Raw genomic sequence first — 20874 nt, 5'->3', positions numbered from 1 at the left:
ATGGTTTATGACTTGTACAGAAACAAGATGGCAGTCATAAGAATTGAAGAGCTTGAAAGGGAAGAAATAGTTGAGGCGGGGGTGAGACAAGATTGCAACCTATCCCCAATATTCTTCAGTGTGTTCATTGAGCAAGCATTAAAGGAATCGAAGGAGAAATGTGGAAAGAAAATAAAAGTTCAGGGAGAGGAAATAAAAACTTTGAGGTTTGCCAGTGACATTGTAATTCTGCCAGAGGCTGGAAAGTACTTCGAAGAGCAAGTAATCAGAATGAATAGTGTCTTGAAAGGATTAATGCCAAGGGAAATAGGTTAGGAAATTAGACACCAAAGTGTTAGGTGAGATTTGTTATTTGGGAAGCAGTAAGTAGAGAGGATATAAAATGCAAATTGACAATAGCAAGAAAAGTTTAACGAAAAAAGGAACTTATTAACATATTATAGAAATTGAAGTGTTAGGAAGTCTTTTCTGGAGGTATTTGTGTGAATTGTAGCCTTGCGCAGGAGTGAAACCTGGATGATAAACAATTCTACATCTACATTTATACTCCACAAGCCACCCAACGGTGTGTGGCGGAGGGCACTTTACGTGCCACTGCCATTACCTCCCTTTTCTGTTCCAGTCGCGTATGGTTCGCGGGAAGAATGACTGCCGGAAAGCCTCTGTGCGCACTCGAATCTCTCTACTTTTACATTTGTGGTCTCCTCAGCAGGTCTAAGTAGGGGGAAGCAATATACACTACTGGAAATTGAAATAAGAACACCGTGAATTCATTGTCCCAGGAAGGGGAAACTTTATTGACACATTCCTGGGGTCAGATACATCACATGATCACACTGACAGAACCACAGGCACATAGACACAGGCAACAGAGCATGCACAATGTCGGCACTAGTACAGTGTATATCCACCTTTCGCAGCAATGCAGGCTGCTATTCTCCCATGGAGACGATCGTAGAGATGCTGGATGTAGTCCTGTGGAACGGCTTGCCATGCCATTTCCACCTGGCGCCTCAGTTGGACCAGCGTTTGTGCTGGACGTGCAGACCACGTGAGACGACGCTTCATCCAGTCCCAAACATGCTCAATGGGGGACAAATCCGGAGATCTTGCTGGCCAGGGTAGTTGACTTACACCTTCTAGAGTACGTTGGGTGGCACGGGATACATGCGGGCGTGCATTGTCCTGTTGGAACAGCAAGTTCCCTTGCCGGTCTAGGAATGGTAGAACGATGGGTTCGATGACGGTTTGGATGTACCGTGCACTATTCAGTGTCCCCTCGACGATCACCAGTGGTGTACGGCCAGTGTAGGAGATCGCTCCCCACACCATGATGCCGGGTGTTGGCCCTGTGTGCCTCGGTCGTATGCAGTCCTGATTGTGGCGCTCACCTGCACGGCGCCAAACACGCATCCGACCATCATTGGCACCAAGGCAGAAGCGACTCTCATCGCTGAAGACGACACGTCTCCATTCGTCCCTCCATTCACGCCTGTCGTGACACCACTGGAGGCGGGCTGCACGATGTTGGGGCGTGAGCGGAAGACGGCCTAACGGTGTGCGGGACCGTAGCCCAGCTTCATGGAGACGGTTGCGAATGGTCCTCGCCGATACCCCAGGAGCAACAGTGTCCCTAATTTGCTGGGAAGTGGCGGTGCGGTCCCCTACGGCACTGCGTAGGATCCTACGGTCTTGGCGTGCATCCGTGCGTCGCTGCGGTCCGGTCCCAGGTCGACGGGCACGTGCACCTTCCGCCGACCACTGGCGACAACATCGATGTACTGTGGAGACCTCACGCCCCACGTGTTGAGCAATTTGGCGGTACGTCCACCCGGCCTCCCGCATGCCCACTATACGCCCTCGCTCAAAGTCCGTCAACTGCACATACGGTTCACGTCCACGCTGTCGTGGCATGCTACCAGTGTTAAAGAATGCGATGGAGCTCCGTATGCCACGGCAAACTGGCTGACACTGACGGCGGCGGTGCACAAATGCTGCGCAGCTAGCGCCTTTCGACGGCCAACACCGCGGTTCCTGGTGTGTCTGCTGTGCCGTGCGTGTGATCATTGCTTGTACAGCCCTCTCGCAGTGTCCGGAGCAAGTATGGTGGGTCTGACACACCGGTGTCAATGTGTTCTTTTTTCCATTTCCAGGAGTGTATTTGATACCTCATCCAGAAACGCACCCTCTCGAAACCTGGACAGCAAGCTACACTGCAATGCAGAGCACCTCACTTGCAGAGTCTGCCACTTGAGTTTGCTAAACATCTCCGTAATGCTATCACACTTACCAAATAACCCTCTGACGATACACGCCGCTCTTCTTTGGATCTTCTCTATCTCCTCTGTCAACCCAACCTGGTACGGATCCCACACTGATGAGCAATAGTCAAGAATAGGTCGAACGAGTGTTTTGTAAGCCACCTCCTTTGTTGATGGACTACATTTTCTAAGGATTCTTCCAATGAATATCAACCTGGCACCCACCTTACCAACAATTAATTTTATATGATCATTCCACTTCAAATCGTTCCACACGCAAACTCCCAGATATTTTACAGAAGTAACTGCTACCAGTGTTTGTTCCGCTATCATATAATGATACAATAAAGGATTCTTCTTTCTATGTATTCGCAATACAATACATTTGTCTGTGTTAAGGGTCAGTTGCCACTCCCTGCACCAAGTGCCTATCCGCTGCAGATCTTCCTGCTTTTCGCTGCAGTTTTCTAATGCTGCAACTTCTCTGTATACTACAGCATCATCCGTGAAAAGCCACATGGAACTTCCGACACTATCTACTAGGTCATTTATATATATTGTGAAAAACAATGGTCCCATAACACTCCCTTGTGGCACACCAGAGTTACTTTAACAGCTGTAGACGTCTCTCCATAGAGAACAACATGCTGTGTTCTGTTTGCTAAAAACTCTTCAATCCGGCCACACAGCTGGTCTGATATTCCGTAGGCTCTTACTTTGTTTATCAGGCGACAATGCGGAACTGTATTGAACATCTTCCGGAAGTCAAGGAAAATGGCATCTACCTGGGAGCCTGTATCTAATATTTTCTAGGTCTCATGAACAAATAAAGCGATTTGGATCTCACATGATCACAGTTTCTGGAATCCATGTTGATTCCAACAGAGTAGTTTCTGGTTTTCCAGAAATGACATGATACGCGAGCAAAAAACATGTTCTGAAATTCTACACAGATCGATGTCAGAGATATAGGCCTATAGTTTTGCACATCTGCTTGACGACCCTTCTTGAAAACTGGGACTGCCTGTGCTCTTTTCCAATCATTTGGAACCTTCTGTTAGGTCAGGTCCAGTGGACTTTCCTCTGTTGAGTGATTTCAGTTGCTTTTCTATTCCTTGGACACTTATTTCGATGTCACCCATTTTTTTGTTTATGTGAGGATTTAGAGAAGGAACAATTCAGACAATAAGAGAATAGAAGCTTTTGAAATGTGTTGCTACAGAAGAATGTTGAAGATTAGATTGGTAGGTAGAGTAATTAATGAAGACATGCTGAATAAAACTGAAAAAAAAAAAAAAAAAAAATGTATGGCATCACTTGTCTAGAAGAAGGACCAGTTGATAGGACACATCGTGAGGCATCAAGGATGTAGTTATGGAGGTAAGTGGGGGGGGATTGTAGAGGTAGATCATGGATGGATACAGTAAGTAGGCTCAAATGTGTGTAGGGTACTGTAGTTATGCAGAATGACAACAGCAGCATTGTGCCAGACTGATCTGTAGAGTATCCTGAGATTCTGGTTAGTTTGGAAGGTGATAGTGTGTTATGTGTTGCCAAAACAAACAGTTGTGTTATGACAATTTTTTATATATTTTGCCTTATACAGCTACATTACAAATGATAACCTATAATTTTATAATTTCATACTTTTGTTTAATATTTTCAAATTTTTGCTAGGTATTACTTAGGAAATTTTGCTAGGTATTACTTAGGAAAACATCCCACACAAAACTCTTAATCCCCTGGAGATACCATTATAGGTTTTGTTTTGCTGATGTTTCCCTGTTGTTAGTGACATAATAAATTGTTCATTTCTTAAGACTTCTAGTCTCTCTCTCTCTCTCTCTCTCTCTCTCTCTCTCTCTCTCCCTCTCTCTCTGCATGTGTGGGTGTGCGCGTGTGCACAGAGAATTGTATAAGGCTCCTATAGTGACAAAAAGTTTGGAAATTGGTCTATATCAAAAGAATATTATAAAGAAGTATCTCATGCATCCAAAAGATAGGCTGTACATAAAATTGTTTCCATAGGCAGATACAGTGAAAAGAGCTCTCTGAATATTCAGGTTCCATGTAAAATCCGTGAACAGGTTCAGACCTTCCAGTCAAGTCTCACTGATCAGTCTCCTGTAGAAATGAAAAGCAACAGAAAAAATACCACATAAAAAATGTTTGACAAGCCCATACACTCATGAAGATGTGTTACTGAAATAAGCACTCCTTGTCTTAAAAATCTGTTGAGACTAGTTAAAGTGAGCAGCGCTAGAGTCTCTGACAGATTTATTTATAGATTTAACATTGACTATGCTGTGAATGCCTTACATATTTAAAATTCACTCAGTGAATAGTCTTGTGTCAATAGAGAGCTGCAGAGGTTACTTCTTTGTAGAAAATGGTTTAAAGAATACATAAACAGTATTAAAAATCACTATCCTCAATATTCATTGGCTGCAGGAGCCTAGATTATATTCTAAGGTCGAAAAACCACATGCCAAACTGTAGTTGTAATTTTTTTTTTTTTCCCCCAATGTGATTGGCTTCAAAAATTTTTTGACTAAAGAAGTCCAGCATGTTAGACTTTATGGAGAAGGTTTGACAGAAAGGGATGTACGGACAGTAAATAATTAGTTATATTTTATCAGGGTGCATATGGACTCCTTAGAAACACCTTAGTTGTGAAATAATTTCCAAGGCATAGTTGGAACAACGTATTCCGTAGAAACTTGTACTACTATCATAATGCAAAAACTGCATGGCTTCCAACATGTATGTTATCACTACAGAAATTTTTTTCAGCTTACAGTGATAGCAAAATGAACAGAAATGCTCTTAATGTGTCATTCAGCTCAAGCACAGTGGTGATTGGCTCAGATCACCCTAATAACCACACCTGCCCTTCTACGGCCAGAAGAGAAAGACAGTTCAAGAGAGACTCCTTTCCCTGCCTCTCCCTCTTTTGTGTAGTACTGAAAAGTGGTTTGCAGCAGTATTGCCAGGTTCTGGGTGGTACCAGGAATTTGGGTATCTTGATAGATTGCTAATCCTTGATTTATATTTTATGTACACATATGATATAATTGAAATATTTGAAAGTAGAAAATGTAGATTTGTATCTTACATGAATAAAAGTAATGCTGTCTTTTTAATAATTTCTCTTAAGCAAATGTGAAATGAACAGGATTCACCTTCATATAGGAAGTGGAACAAAAATATGGTGCTTATAAAAATGTTCAAGTGTTTATTGCTGTTCGAAAATAACAAATTTAGGAATGATATATATGGTGTTTTTTCTCTTGTCACAATTTACTTAAAAATTGATGTGCGCATGACACATATTGAGTGTTTAGGGTTTATTTGGCCTGGCTATATGACCATCAGTAATTGATTTATAAAACATGGTTGGGTATTCTGCATTTAAACTTATGAAACCAGTAATGGAAAATCCAGGATGGAATAATGACAATATTATGGAAAAGATAGATTGCTGCTCTCGTATAGTGGGGATGGTGAGTCGTAAACAGGCACAACAGAAAGACTGCTAAACAAGTAAGCTTTCAGATGAAAGGCCTTCTTCTGAATTAGACAAAACACATGCGTGTGCCTCCCCCCCCCTCTCCCCCCGCCTCACACACACACACACACACACACACACACACTCACACACGCACACTTTGACAACACAATTCTACACAAGTGACCACTGTCACTCTCTGGCCGAGTCTGGCCTCGCCTCGGCAGCCAGCAACATCCCCACTATGCGATGAGTAGTAATCTATCCTTTTTGTAATACAGGGTGTTTCAAAATGAACATACCGGTTTTAAGATGTTTTAACACTTATTATGTTCAACTTACCATTGTAAATAATACATCAAATGAAAGAGCAACTCAAACAATTTTGTTTGTATACCTGTGCGCAATGGGAAGAGTATGGAATGACAAAGAGTGACTGAAAAACATGTTGAATGAGTGCGAGTCTTTCACATGTAGCCTCAAGAAATATCACCACGGAAAGGTTATGGGCCTTTCTTTTTCGGTGAATCAACTGTAACTGAAGTTTCTTATCTTGATGTGCTACAGCTATGGCCTGTGCCTCAGTGGGAAGAAGCAGAACGGCACATCTTTATTCGGGAGCAAGATGGTGCAAAGCCTCGCTGGCATAACTCAGTACGCGATTGGTTAAATGACATTGTGTCTGACTGGTGGATTGGGCACAAGGGGCCGGCTGACACAGCAATTTGTGCATGACCTCCACTTTCACACATGATCTGACATGATTATGTATATGTGTCTCCGATACCAGCTGATGTATCCGACTTTAGAAACAGTGTTATTGCAACAGTTACTCCTTACACGTTGATCAAGATTTTGGAACAACTCGCCTATCGATTCAATGAGTGATTGGAGTTCACACTGAATAATTGTAAGAAAAACTGTTTGTGTTTTTCTTTTATGTGGTGTGTTATTTATAACTGTAAGGTGAATGTAATATGTGCTACAAAGCCTTAAAACTCATATATTCATTTTGAAACACCCTGTGTTGTCGTCATAAAACCAGTAAGCAATGTTGTGAACATTGTGTGCTGCCTCTTCTTTCCAGATATCAGCCAGTCTTCTCCAACCCTCCCTCCCTGGGTGATGTAGCTGTACAGGTATGTGTGTGTGTGTGTGTGTGTGTGTGTGTGTGTGTGTGTGTGTGAATCGTTGTTTGTAATTTGCACCATCACAGCCTGTTATGCTAGTGGTTTCTTTCCTATGCATGTGAGTATTTCCTTTACTTGTCTTTCAGTCATTTTCCTTAAAGATATCAGATTTGTTGGAGGTGTGCGATAGTGAGAACCTGAGAGATGTCGTGACTTCAGAACAAAATGTGTTCGACGCTTGTTCAGATATTGATGATGATTTCACAGCACTGTTTGGAAAATCAGACAGTGATCAACTGAACAACATACATAATATGTCTGCTGAAGATAGTGACTTTGTAGATACAGAAACTGATTCACAAGTTTCAGCTGAAGAATCTGATGCTCAAGAGGTAAAACACATTGGTATTCATGAAGGCAGTACCTTATCTTCAAATGCAGAAACTTGCTTCAGTAAAGGGTGGAGTGTGACAGATCTGCAGGCTAATGATGGCAGTGACACAAAGAAGAAAACCAGAAAGAGAAAGTTAACGATTGAAAATGAAGGTTTGTTTACTGCAAACCAAAAAAAAGTTAAGTCTAACAAAAATAAAAATGGAGATGAAGAAATTAATGATTCAGAAGAAGCATTGTTAGATGGTATTGAAGGTGTGGATGCAAAAGTTGAAGAATTTTGGGAAGATATTTATGGAAGAACTCGTGATAAAGCTGGAAATATTGTGAAGGTGTGTGTTTGTAACTGTTTCATCAACCATGATGACATTTTGTCATTGTTATTTTCAGTACATTATGTCAATGTTTCGTGCACTTCTGACTCTGATACTAACATTTCCTTCATTTGCATGACATTAAAGATATCCCATGAAAGACTGATATTTTGACTGTATTATCTTGCACGTTTCGCGTATTTTTTGGTCTTGTAGAGCAGTATTCCCACTTATCCTAAAGAAGGAACATATTGTTTCAAACACTTCAGCTGACATTTATAACTGCCTAATACATCAAGCCTACAGTGGAATACAATTTACTAGTTAACTCTCTTTATGTACAATATGTGTGCTGCAACAAGTCCTGATTTTTTAGTTTATTTTTCCTGTAATTTAATCTAACTGGATAGATAAAAAGTCTACTCACCAAGCGGCGGCAGGAGAACACACATATAAAGGTTAAGGAAATTTGCAATCTTTTGGAGCCAGTGGCTTCTTCTGGCAGAAGGTTGGAAAGGAAAGGAAAAGGGGTGAAGGATAGAAGGAAAGTGACTGATGAGGTTTAGGAAATGGGGAGAGTTTGGAAAAGTTGTTCCGAACCTCAGGTCAGGGGAGACTTGCAGGTGGGATGGGAAGGAAAGACTAATTGTTGGGTCTGCACCAGAAGAGATTTGAAAACATGAGAGCTTAGAGGTAAAAGATAGGGTATTAAGCCAGGCAGTGATTACTGACAAAACACTGTGCAAGAATGAATAAGAACGGAAAGCTAAGTGTGTGTGTGGAGGGGGGGGAGACAAGTTAGAAAATTAAAAGGGAGTAAAGAAAGGAATAGTTATTGAGAAGAAATTGTAATGACTCGCCAATCATTCAAAGCGCCGCAGCGCAATTACGTGCATCCTTTACGTGCGGTACTGTCTGCCAGTTATGCAGCAGCTGCGCCACCTAAGCGGCCAGCCGAGCAGCGGCTGCTAGACTGGTACTCAGTGCTCATTTGAATGCTAACGTGTACACATGTCTTGCTTGTCAACTTACTCTGTGATTTATATGTGTTGTGTTGTTCTGAAATATATGTGTTCTACTTGATGTTATAACAATTGGCGACGAGGTAGTGGATTTTTCCTTTTCACTGTTGACCCACAGGGTTCCATGGCTACTGCCAAGCAACTATTGCAAAATCTCCTTGAACAGCAAACGCTTCTAACAGCGGCGTTTTGCGATTTTGTTGCGGCGTCAAATGTGGGGCGTTTCTTGTCGTTGGCTGTACCTCCTTTTCCTCCTCACGACGAGACGGCGGAAGACTGGTCTGATTATGAAAAATGTCTTTGACAGCACTTCTTGGCATTTCATGTCACGGACGAACAACCATGTAAGTCTCTGTTCCTTTCCTGGATTTCACCTCAAATGTATCGGTTGTTGTCGCAATTGGTTCCTTTGAAGGATCCTGCGTCTTTGTCCTTTGTTGAAATGTGCTCACTTCTGTCTGTCTATTTTCAAAAGCAAACGCGTGTGGTAGCCTCTCGTGTTGCCTTTTATTGTTGTCAAAAACAGCACTTGGGCTGCTGAACTTCACGGCCTCAGTCGAAAGTGTCAATTTGTTACTGACATTCACAAAGAATCCTATGCCAATTCCATGGTATGGGATGCTGTTATCCGGTTGGCGCCCGACAAAGAAGTTCGGCAACGCGCCCTTCAGTTGGCGAATCTGACTCTAGATGAAGTTCTCTCCATTGCGTAGTCTTTTGAAATTTCTCACGCCGCTGGGGCGCAAGTAGAAGCGTGGGGTGATGTCGGGGAAATACAATCTCTGTGCGCTGTTGACGACACGTGCGGCGCATCCCCGCCGGCTGACGTGGCCGCAATGCGCTCCCACGCGCAGCCTCGGCCTAACCGTAAACAACCCGCTAAGATACTGCAGCAAAACCCCCGGCAACTTTCTTCATGTCCGCGGTGTTTTACAAAACATTCACGGGAGGATTGTCCCCAACGTTGGGCTGTGTGTCACAATTGCAAAAAGAAAGGTCATGTGTCTTCCGTTTGCAAATCCGACCGCATACATGATGTTCATGAACATGACGCTGATTCTGATTCTGTGTTGTCTGTCAATTGCACTCCTTCCCTTTCAGGGAAGTTATTCCTCACTGTCCAAATCCTTGGTCAAGATGTTCGCATGCAAGTGGATACCGGTTCTGGTGCCACTATAATTAATTCTCAGACGTATCTTCAGTTGGGTTATCCACTCCTGTCACCTGTCACTCGGCAATTACGGACGTACAATAAACAGAAGATTTCCCTCTTGGTACAGTTTAATGCTGAGGTATCTTACAAATCCGTCGTTCGCACTGTTCCCATATTTGTGGCCGACCAGAGCAATGCAGAAAATCTTTTTGGTTTCGATGCCTTTCGCGTTTTTGGGTTCTCCATAGATGACTGTCAATATTGTCTCTGATGCTATTCCTTATGCTCAACTGGATTCCTTGTCGACGACATTTTCGTCCCTTTTTTCTCCTGGGTTAGGCCGTGCAAACAACTTTGAAGCTCATATAACGCTCAAACCCACTGCTCGGCCTAAGTTTTTTCGGGCTCAGCCCATTCCTGTGGCCCTTCGTGATCGGGTAAAACGGGAGTTGGATCGTCTCACTACTTCCGGGGTCTTGCTTCCTGTCACTTCCTGTGAGTGGTCCTCTCCTGTCATTGTCGTTGCTAAGCCAAATGCTGATATTCATCTCTGTAGCGATTTCAAAGCCACTGTAAATGCTCAATGCCTCATCGACACTTACCCTATGCCTCGTCCGGAAGAACTGTTCACTAAACTTGCTGGAGGCCAATATTTTTCTAAAATTGACCTGTCAGAAGCTTATCATCAACTTCCTCTCGGCGCTGCTTCCCGGCAGTTTCTGGTCCTTAACACGCCTTTCGGCCTCTATCAATACCAACGCTTGCCATTCGGGGTTGCTAGCGCCCCTGCTCTCTTTCAGCGATTCTTGGAACAATTATTGCTCCCAGTCCCTGGGTGTATCAATTACATGGATGACATTGTTGTCACTGGCTCCACCACTGAAGAACATCTTCAAAATCTCCGCACACTTTTTCATGTCTTACAGACTGCCGGTCTTAAGTGTAATCTTCAGAAATCACAATTTTTTTCAGGCATCTATCACGTACTTAGGGTTTCAACTCTCTCAGGATGGTATTCGTCCGCTTCAGCAAACTGTCGCTGCGATCGATGCCCTTCCTCGCCCTACATCTGTTAAGGAACTGCAGGCCTTCTTGGGGAAAATAGCGTACTATCACAAGTTTTTACCATCTGTGGCTTCGGTGACTCAGCCGTTGCATCGCCTGTTGCATGGAAACGGTCCTTTTCACTGGTCCGCGTCATGCGAAGCGGCCTTCCAGAAATTGAAGACTCTGCTGAAACAGGTCCCGTGCCTGGCTGCTTATCGACCTGGCCAACATCTTGTTCTTGCCACAGACGCCTCTCAATATGGGGTCGGTGCAGTCCTTGCGCACCGTTTTTCTGACGGTTCAGAACAACCCATTGCTTATGCCTCCAAAACGCTCACGGATGCCCAACAAAAGTATTCTCAAATTGAGAAAGAAGCTTTGGCCATTATTTATGCTCTTCATAAATTTGGTGTTTTTCTCTATGGCTCAAAATTTCATCTTATTACGGATCACAAACCACTTGTTTCCTTGTTTCATCCATCAACGTCACTTCCCAACAAGGCTGCACTCCGCCTCCAGCGTTGGGCTCTTTACTTGTCTTGTTTCAATTATGAGATTCATTTCTGGCCACGGCTCAACATGCAAATGCTGATGCTCTGTCTCGCCTTCCCATGGGTCCTGATCAGGCATTTGATAGGGACGAACTTTTGTGTTTCCACCTGGATGTTGCCGAGCAGCGGGTTGTGGACAGGTTCCCCATCACTGGGGACAGGCTGGCACCTGCTACGGGTTCTGACCCTACCATCTCCCAGGTTTTACGCTGTATTCAGAAGGGTTGGGCAGATCACCTGTCCGCTAAGACTTCTGATCCGTTGCAGAACTACTATGCTTTACGCTACCGCCTCACGGCTAGGGATGGTGTTATCCGCCTTTCCATTGACAATGCTTCACCGCGTGTTGTGGTACCTGCGTCTTTGCATGCTTCGTTCTTGCGCCTCCTTCACCAAGGGCACTGGGGTGTGTCTCGCACAAAATCTCTGGCACGCCATCATGTGTACTGACCTGGCATCGACTCTGAAATAGCACACATGGTCGCTGCCTGCAGCCCTTGTGCATCACAGGCCGCTGCCCCGAAGTCATCTTTGTCACCGTGGCCTTCGCCTGAGAAGCTCTGGGAGCGCATTCATGCTGACTTTGCGGGACCCTTTTTAGGTACTTATTGGCTCCTCATAATTGACGCCTACTCTAACTTTCCTTTCATTGTCCGTTGCACGTCGCCTACCGCTGCGGCAACCACCAGTGCTCTCGCCTGCATGTTTTCTTTGGAAGGCCTCCCCTCTACTCTTGTTACTGATAATGGTCCGCAATTTGCATCTTCCGACTTTGCGGATTTTTTTTACTCGTCACGGTGTTATGCATGTCACGGCCCCGCCGTTCCATCCACAATCCAACGGTGAGGCTGAACGACTGGTCCGCACATTTAAGGCTCAGGTGCGGAAACTTCTGACTTCTTCTGCTACTGATGATGCGCTTCTCCAGTTTCTGGCTTCTTACCGTTTCACCCCCATGGGCGACCACAGCCCGGCTGAGCTCTTACATGGCTGACAGCCCCGCACGCTACTTCATCTTCTGCGGCCTTCCACCTCACGGCCGCGGGTGCCTTCACTTGGCCGGTTCACTGCCGATGACCTCGTCTGGGTACGGGCATGTGGCAGGCGGCCAAAATGGAGCCCGGGCCGCATCTTAAGACACCGTGGCAGACGCCTGTATGAAATCCAGACAGACACGGGTGTTGCAGTGCGTCATTCAGACCAGCTTCGGCCTCGTGTGCCAGCAACGCCTGTTGTGAATGCCGCTACACCACCTTTGGCTCTAACTGCCGCTCGGGATCTTGACATCTCCCAATACTCATAACGCAGCCCTCTCACCGTCATCGCGATGCCAGCACATGAACGGATGCCACCAGGAGACGCGCCCATGCAGGAACCGGATGACCATCCTCGGTCAGAGCAAATCTACTCCTCCTCCTCCAACGGACGCCGACACATCGCCCACGTCTCCTGTCATATCAACTGGACTTGCTGCAACGGGCAGATTGGTGCATGGGGCCCCTGCAGATTCGACCCCTACGTCTCCTGTCATCTCGACCCGTTATCATCCGGGACACTTCCGTCCGTACGGGAAGCCTCCTCCTCGAGACTTTACGGCGGGTCAAACAACGCCCATGGACGTTAGCCATCTCCAGAACACCTCCATCAAGACCAGTGCAACAATTTCAAAGGGGGGAAAAGTGTTGTGACTTGCCGATCATTCAAAGCGCCACCGTGCAATTACGCGCGTCCTCTACGTGCGGCGCTGTCTGCCAGCCATGCAGCAGCTGCGCCACCTAAGCGGCCAGCCGAGCAGCGGCCAGCCGAGCAGCGGCCTCTAGACTGGGACTCAGTGCTCATTCGAATGCTAACGTGTACACACGTCTTGCTTGTCAACTTACTCTGTGACTTATGTGTTTTGTGTCGTTCTGAAATATATGTGTTAAACTTGATGTTATAACAGAAATGCTGAGATCAAATAAATTAATGTAAATTAAGGCCATGTGGATGGTGAGAATAAAGGACATGTAGTAAAAACAGTTCCCATCTTCGGAGTTCTGAGAAACTGGTGTCCTGGGAAAGAATCCAGATGGCACATGTGGTGAAACAAACACCAAGGTTATGGCTGTCGTGTCGTACAGCATACTCCGCTACAGGATATTGTGTGAACAGTGTTTACATACAGGTTGTCAGTCAGTATGAATGGACATAGACAGCAGGTGCCCTGACAACTCACAATATTTTGTTGCAGAGAATGCTCTACAACATGACAGTCATGACTTTGGTTCCTGTTACACCACATGTGCCATCTGGGTTCTTTCCCCAGACACTATCTTCTCAGAACTCCTTAGATAACAACTGGTGTTACAACATGTCGTTGGCTCTTACCACACACCTGCCCTTAATTTATGTTCATTTCTTTGATGTCAGTATTCCTTTCTTTACACCCTTTTTACTATATCTGTTATTTTCTAACCTGTCTATTCTGCACCCCCTCCACACCTCTACCATGTACAATGCTCTTAGCCTTCCTCGTCAACCTGTCCAGCCTCCCCTGACCCAGGGTTCTGGGTGACTTTTCCAAACTTCCCCTATTTCCTAAATTTTGCTATTCACTTTTATTTGTCCCATTTCCTTTTCTTCCTTCAACCCTTCTGCCAGGAGGAGGAGCCACTGGCTCCAAAAGAAATTTCGTTAACCTTGATGCCGCTTGGTGAGTAGATGGTATCCTGTTACATTATATTTTCAAAAAGTGAGTATTTTTGTTAATATATTTTTAAATAATTTTTCAGTCTTGTAGTTTTTGCTGCTGATAAGCATAATTTCTGTAGTTAAAAATACAGACTGCCACGAGTGAAAGGTGTATATCTTTTTTACTCTTTATGCCACAGTCACATAAAATGGTCATGTTGCTACTTACTCATTTGTGCCATTATGTTTGACAGTTTTTTTAAATACAAATGTGATAGCTGTTTAAGGTATGCAACAAAAATATTGAATATGGTGCTACAATGAAAGGTTGTCAATATGTATGTTTTGTCAAAAAAGGCAAGGTTGTAATTTAGCAAGACAGTTTCTAATGTTATTTTTCACATCTTACTAGAAGTTGACACTTTGTTTAATGACACCTGAGTGATTTACATGTAAGTGAAAAGGTTCTGTTTTGAGTTTAACATAATACTGGTAAAAAGTTCTATTTTGAGTTTAGCATAGTACTGGCATCGCTACTGCACCAGCCATATGATGTGACTTCATATTCTTATTTACATTTCAGCGTACTACTGGAAAGTATGTGCCACCTCACATGAGACTGAAAAATGAAGCTGAGGATGATAAGAAACAACTGCTGTTGCTGAGACTGAAAAAGCAAATGAAAGGTCTTTTGAACAGATTATCAGAAGGAAACATGAAAAATATTGCAACACAGGTCTCTATTCTTTATATCAAGTAAATATTATATCTTTATTCAAACTTGGAGGAACAGTATAGTAAATGCCTTTTTGCTGCATTTTTCCTTACATGAGAATTTTTGCACTTATAATGCAACACTAAATTTACAAATATATGGTAGATTTCTGGTGGTTGGTGTTCATAAAATTCACTTGTCATTGTTGAATAGCTAACCATGCCATAGTGACGCCACATCAAAAACTTTCTTAGACAAAGTGGAGGACTGTGCATAATAATGCATTCTTGTTTAATATTCTATGTTTCATCAAGCATTTCTTTATAACTCAGAACTGAGGAAACAGCAACTTCATTGCAGCATTCAGTTTGCCAATGTTGTCTTTACAACCTAAGATTGCTTTTTAGCTGCTGAAAGTATGCCTTGACAACCCTGAATTCTGCATTGTAAATGACATTATACAACAGATCAGCAAAAGTGGCGTATGGAGGGATCAGTTTAAAAGGCAACTCTCTCCATCTTTTCTGCACGCTTCTCCCATTTGTGTTCTCACCATGCGCCACAAGTTGATAGCCTTTGGCCCGTAAGTGTCGAGCCCAGTAAACAATGCCATCAGACAATGCTGTTTGGTTCATGTATGCTCAGTGCACACACTTGAAAATGATGATACCTGAAATCTTATTTAAAACAATTTATTATGGCTGCAAAACCATACTTTTGGAAAGTGCTTAGAAAATACTGCAGTGAAACAGCAGCCTCTCCATAATGATATATTCTCCTGTGTTTTAGAAAGTATATTACTGCTCATCTGCTACATTGTAAATCTACGTTAGTTATTGTTACCTGAACATTTAAGCGTTCCTTAACCTGGCACATTAGTTTTAACCTCAGTACAAAGCAGAAACATGGGTCTTCTGTTCCACACAGGTAATAGTGACAGACATAGCAGCACAGGCAATGTACACCCGGTAGCTGTCCTGCCTCATATTGATAAATTTTTGTGTGGGACAGAAGAAAGTGAAGGTGACAAGAAACGGAGTGGAGAGAGGGAATAGCATTCACGGCTTTGGGCAGAGGAAGGAACATGACATTTAGTGCAATTTATTGATGTTTAACTGTGCTCTTCTGAAGATTCAGTATCCAAGGATTCAATTGAAGCAATAGCATTGTCATTGATTTCAGCGAACTTTTCTCAAATGCTTTCCTTCAGAAAGTTGTTTTCTTGCAGAGTTTCAGTGTGGCATATGTACTTAATCCAGTCTTCCATCATAACATCATCTTTGCTTCATCAAGTAAATTCTCCCATCTTTCATTCTTTCCTTTGACTAGGGCCCACAAGTTTTCAGTGACTTGTACGGGCAGTGGTAAGGGGGCAACCTCACAGCTCATTTCTGCCGCTAAACTAACAAGTTCATAATGATTCAAAAGATGCTTGTGTCACCTGATTTCCTCCAGTAACCTGAAATTAAAATATTTTTCTCTTCTAGCCACTGTGCAATTTTTTCCTTATTTGTAGTTAAATTAGGAATTTTCTCCCTTTTTTCCTTTATTGATAAATAGTGTTATCCATGACGATCGCACAGTCCTCTTTTAAACGATGTAATAAATGTGAAAACCTGTGTTTAAATATGTGACTATTCATATCTTCATGATTCTCAGTGGATTTTCAGTCTTTAAACATTAGCTTTTCACTTTTCATAAAGTTATAGTCTGATGACCCTGCCTGTCAGGCAGTAAGTCTGTTCCTTCTGCATATGTACTTCAACACACCTACGCCTTTCGAATCATGCCAGATGTGCTTTCTTACGTGATTTTGATTGATACAAGCATCATCAAGAAAATAATAGGGCAATGAGGATTTACTTTCTGAATGTTGTGCATTTTTCTGAAAATAGTATCTCTACTTGCTGCAATATTGGATCATTATCAGATCTCTCCATCAGAATGTGTGTTTTCCATCGTTGCATTTTCTGTACCTAAATTCCAAGTCCTTCAGAAATCTTCCACTTGAATGGCGGCTCCCTGTGAAAGCAATCTTGTCATAGGACACATCTGCTACATTTTGCCTTGTAGGATGCTCGCCACAACCATAAAATTGCAATAGAGTATGATGAACAGTGTCTTTCTGGAAATTGTCCAAATCAGTGACAGTATTTCTTCAGCTAATATCTTTTCTCAGAGAGTGGAACTTCATTTCTTGGCCACGGGTTTCCATGGCCCGTAATTCTGTTGTAAAACAGCATATGCCTTTGTTGATGCAATCACCGTTGCCAATAAGATTTAATCTCGCCTGGCATTGTCTTTAAGGTCATGAAGAAATTGGTATCTGTAGTATCTAACACTTTTGTTTGGCTCTGTGTGACTTGAAACTTAGTCATTTTAACTCACAAACAAAAATAGCAATAATTCCCAATGAAAATCACTGCTCTCTTTGCAATTGTACACTTTTGTGCAGAGCACACATGACTGAATGCTGGATAGTTGGTAGTAACAAAGTCATGTCAGCAGCATTGTGCTGCATAAACCCTATTAACGATGAGTGTTTGGTAGCTAGCTGTTGTTTCTTACAATGCTACCTTGATATCACCCATGATGAAAATACGATTGAGGCGACAGTGTGGGCATAGAGTCATGTGCCAAACTGGACTAGGCCAGAGGCTACTCATTGGCACTTAGAAAGGGAGAGAAGGCGAGGGGCGGGAGAACTGACCTACACCTCTCAGCCACCCAGTACAGTGTTTTCACACAGTCATTGTAGAAAATTTGGTTCACTTGTGCAGAGATCAGAGCACTGTAGACACCTCTGAAAGTTCCTTCCTGTGTTACTTGGGTAACTGTATAGTTTTTTGCAATGACTAGTGTTCAAGGAAGAGAAAATAATTTCAAAGTTGAAATTGACAAAGTTGAACAGGAAAGAAGCTCTTTTTAGGATTCAGTGAAGTCCTACTTCTGGGGCACACTCCGTTGTTATTAACTGGCATTTATGATTTTTAGATTTATTCTGGGAAATGTGAGGGCTGTCATAACCTAACAAAGCCGCACGGGGTAGCTCTGCAGTCTGAGGTGGCTTGCCACGGTTCGCGCATCTCCCCCTGTGGGAGGTTTGAGTCCTCCCTCGTGTGTGTGTGTGTGTGTGTGTGTGTGTGTGTGTGTGTGTGTGTGTGTGTGTGTGTGTGTGTGTGTTTTGTCCTCAGGGTAAGTTAGTATAAGTAAGATTAAGTAATGTGTAAGCCTAGCGACCGATGACCTCAGCAGTTTCGTCCCATAGGAACTTACCACAAAGTCAGTTCAATTCATCTGTCCCTTTTGTATGCTGAAGTAATTTCTCCACTATGAAGGTGGCTGATTGCTCAGTATGTTGCATAAAGCAAACAGCAAAAATTTGAGTTAAGAGGGCACTTTTTGTGAGTACTAATGGGTGGATACTTCCTGGTGTTGATATAAAGCTGCACCTTGAATAATCTAGTCTTTCTTTTGTTCACTCTTTGTTTCAGAGCATTAAAAACCACTTGTAATGCTGATATTCATTTGCAATATGTAGATTTCTGTTGTAAACAGAACATTTTACAAAGAAATTTTCTGATAACTAAGATCAGCTCTTTGTGCACAAGACATAGGGTCCTTCACTTAATTGCTCCACATCGGATCTCCTTGCTCTCCATCAGAATCTTTCTGCTTCTCGTTTGTCCATCATTTGGCATCCTCTGTGACCTGATGACACATGTCATGTGCTTGAGCAGCACTTTGTCCTTGAATGCCATCAGAACCACTATGCACAGTCTGCACTTCATCGTTCTGCAGAACAAGCCCTCATGCTTCATGAACTGCGGTTGCGACCTGAATGCCTAATAGTCTTCGTTAGCTGCTTGTGCTCTCTGCTACTCTGTTAAAAAATGTACATACCACCTCATAATTAAAATTGCTGAGCTTGAGTGCCCATTTTGTATGCCAACATGACAAATCTTTCAGCATTAACAGCCATTTTATTGAAGCATGGTCCATGGTGACCTTAAACTTTCATCCATATAAATAACAACGAAAGTATGCTATTTCATATATCACTTCCAACATTTCCTTTTCCATAGTGAGATTGTTACGCACTGCTTTGTTCAGTTGGTGTGAGGCATACGCTGCTGGATGTTCCTGCCCATTGATATTCTGCCTCAAAATACAACCAACCATGCTATTGCTGCTATCACAAGAGAGGATAAATTCCTTCTTAACTTCAGGAAAGACTAGTACTGGATCAGACACTAATGCTGCCTTCAGTGCCTCGAACACTGCTTGACGTTCTGCTGACCACTGGAATTTCGGTTCAAAGATTCTATGATCTGTACAAAATTCTTTACAATGTTGCAATAACAACTCCATAAATCTAGGAACGACATTAGTTGTTTTGTGATGCTGGGAAGTTCCGGATTGCCTCTGTTAGGTTTGAACGCCTTTTCAAATATACCATGCAAGCTTTTTTGGTTTTAAACGATGTACCCTTAGCAGTGGTAATGTCCACATGGAATCATGAAAGTTATCTTTGGTCTGTCTTCTGGGAATACCTCTTAACTTATGATGCTTGCTGCTCAGATCCATTTTTGTTGATTACTGGCACCGTCCTAGGTTGTCTAACATTTCCATAATATTGGGAATCATATATGCGTCAGTTATGACTCACATTCAGGTAGTGGTAACAGCAAAGGAGTCTGTACTTCCTGGTGCCATCTGTTGACTTTTTTTTGGCATGATGACATTTGTGCTCCATGGGGTATCACTGGACTGTATTATACCTTCAGCTAATGCTGATCTATGAACTCCTCCATTATGAGTTGAAGATGCCTTGCTATGTGGTACAGCATTCTATAAACTGGCGCATTATTACCTGTCATTATATGGTGTTGGGTGACCTACGTTGCTGGTAGAGGACACTTTGTGTTAAATAAACCATAGTAGCAAAGCTCCCATTGCCTGTTGATAACTGCCTCGCAAGTGACCCAGTTTTTCACGTAACACTGCTGCATTGACGATTTATTTGGGGCTCTGGTCATCACAAGACCTATCATTATCTTCCTCATCTAGTACCTCTAATGAGGCAATCATTAAGCCCTTTGACAGGCAAACCACGTCCATACTGAAGTTATCCAAGGTTACAGGAGCCATAAATTCACTATTAATATTACTTTTGTGTGCTACGCTAGTAAGCACAAAAAATGAGTTCCATCTAATTCTTCATTTTCCTTTAGTGGCTTTACCACATATAATATTTCGCATGGTAAGTCGGTATAAATCGAAACCCACACTAACTTCCCTGTCCCTCACCAGTCTTTAGCATATGTGTTCACAATTTAGTTGGCAACAGCTTCAAGAAGGGTGCCCCTTGCAACATTGCCTCACTTGCAGCTGTAGCCTCCAATAAGAACAAATTCCCATTGAGTTCCATTGTATACTGTGAAAGATGAATTCTGGCATGGTGTTTGTAGAGAAAATCTAGCCCAACAGTTGCTGAATACACTTCGCTAGTGTATGGGAACACTTCCATATATTCCTGAAAATCTCTAGTTCAGCTACTGAAACTGAAAATGTTGTACTCAATGACTCGACATTATCATCACCCAACCCATGCAATTTATAATGCGGAGTCCCAGTTTCTTCCTCCCTATGAGGTCTGGACTGATGATTGATGCATGTCTGCCAGACATTGATGTTCCTTGCCCTTCACACAGCATGACAAACAACATTCCATCTATGCACCTTTTTGTGCAATGTTATGTCCTATAAGGAATGTTTCTGACTGTGCAATCTCATTTGCATTTTACTGTTGCACTCTCATTTAAATTTAATGGCTGCTTCTGCTGAAGTTGTTTCACTTCCTATGCTGCCCACAATCATGCACTCAGTGTTCAATTTGGCCACACTTAACAGCATTCAGGTTGCTGACACTGTGTTTCCATATATGACCTTTCCATCTGCATCTATAACACTTTATTTCTGCAGAAAAAACTTGGTGGTCTGCATGTGTTCGTGTAGCAATGTCAAGCTTCTCTATCTGCCTTGTGACCCCAAGAGCCACTGCTAAATTGCCATGATTTTCCTTTCTAACCCTATGTGATGTCTCTGTG

At 43.0% G+C, this 20874-nt stretch overlaps 1 protein-coding gene across 3 annotated transcripts in view; it reads left to right on the top strand.

Moving 5' to 3' along the window:
- LOC126458064 (nucleolar MIF4G domain-containing protein 1-like) overlaps positions 1-20874 on the top strand; it is a 127854-nt gene that overhangs the window by 14822 nt on the left and 92158 nt on the right. The window contains exons 2-3 of one of the 3 annotated variants that reach the window (XM_050094864.1): positions 7068-7291; positions 14633-14785. In XM_050094864.1, coding sequence (XP_049950821.1) covers positions 7068-7291; positions 14633-14785 — 377 coding nt within the window. Of the gene's footprint in view, positions 1-7045; positions 7625-14632; positions 14786-20874 lie in introns of all 3 variants that reach the window. The other 2 variants (XM_050094863.1, XM_050094865.1) reach the window with 2 other exon arrangements.

The sequence above is a fragment of the Schistocerca serialis genome, chromosome 2 (assembly GCF_023864345.2).
Source record: "Schistocerca serialis cubense isolate TAMUIC-IGC-003099 chromosome 2, iqSchSeri2.2, whole genome shotgun sequence".
NCBI lineage: Eukaryota > Metazoa > Arthropoda > Insecta > Orthoptera > Acrididae > Schistocerca > Schistocerca serialis.
Note: the sequence above shows the minus strand (reverse complement) of the source record. Positions and strands in the feature narration are given on the sequence as shown.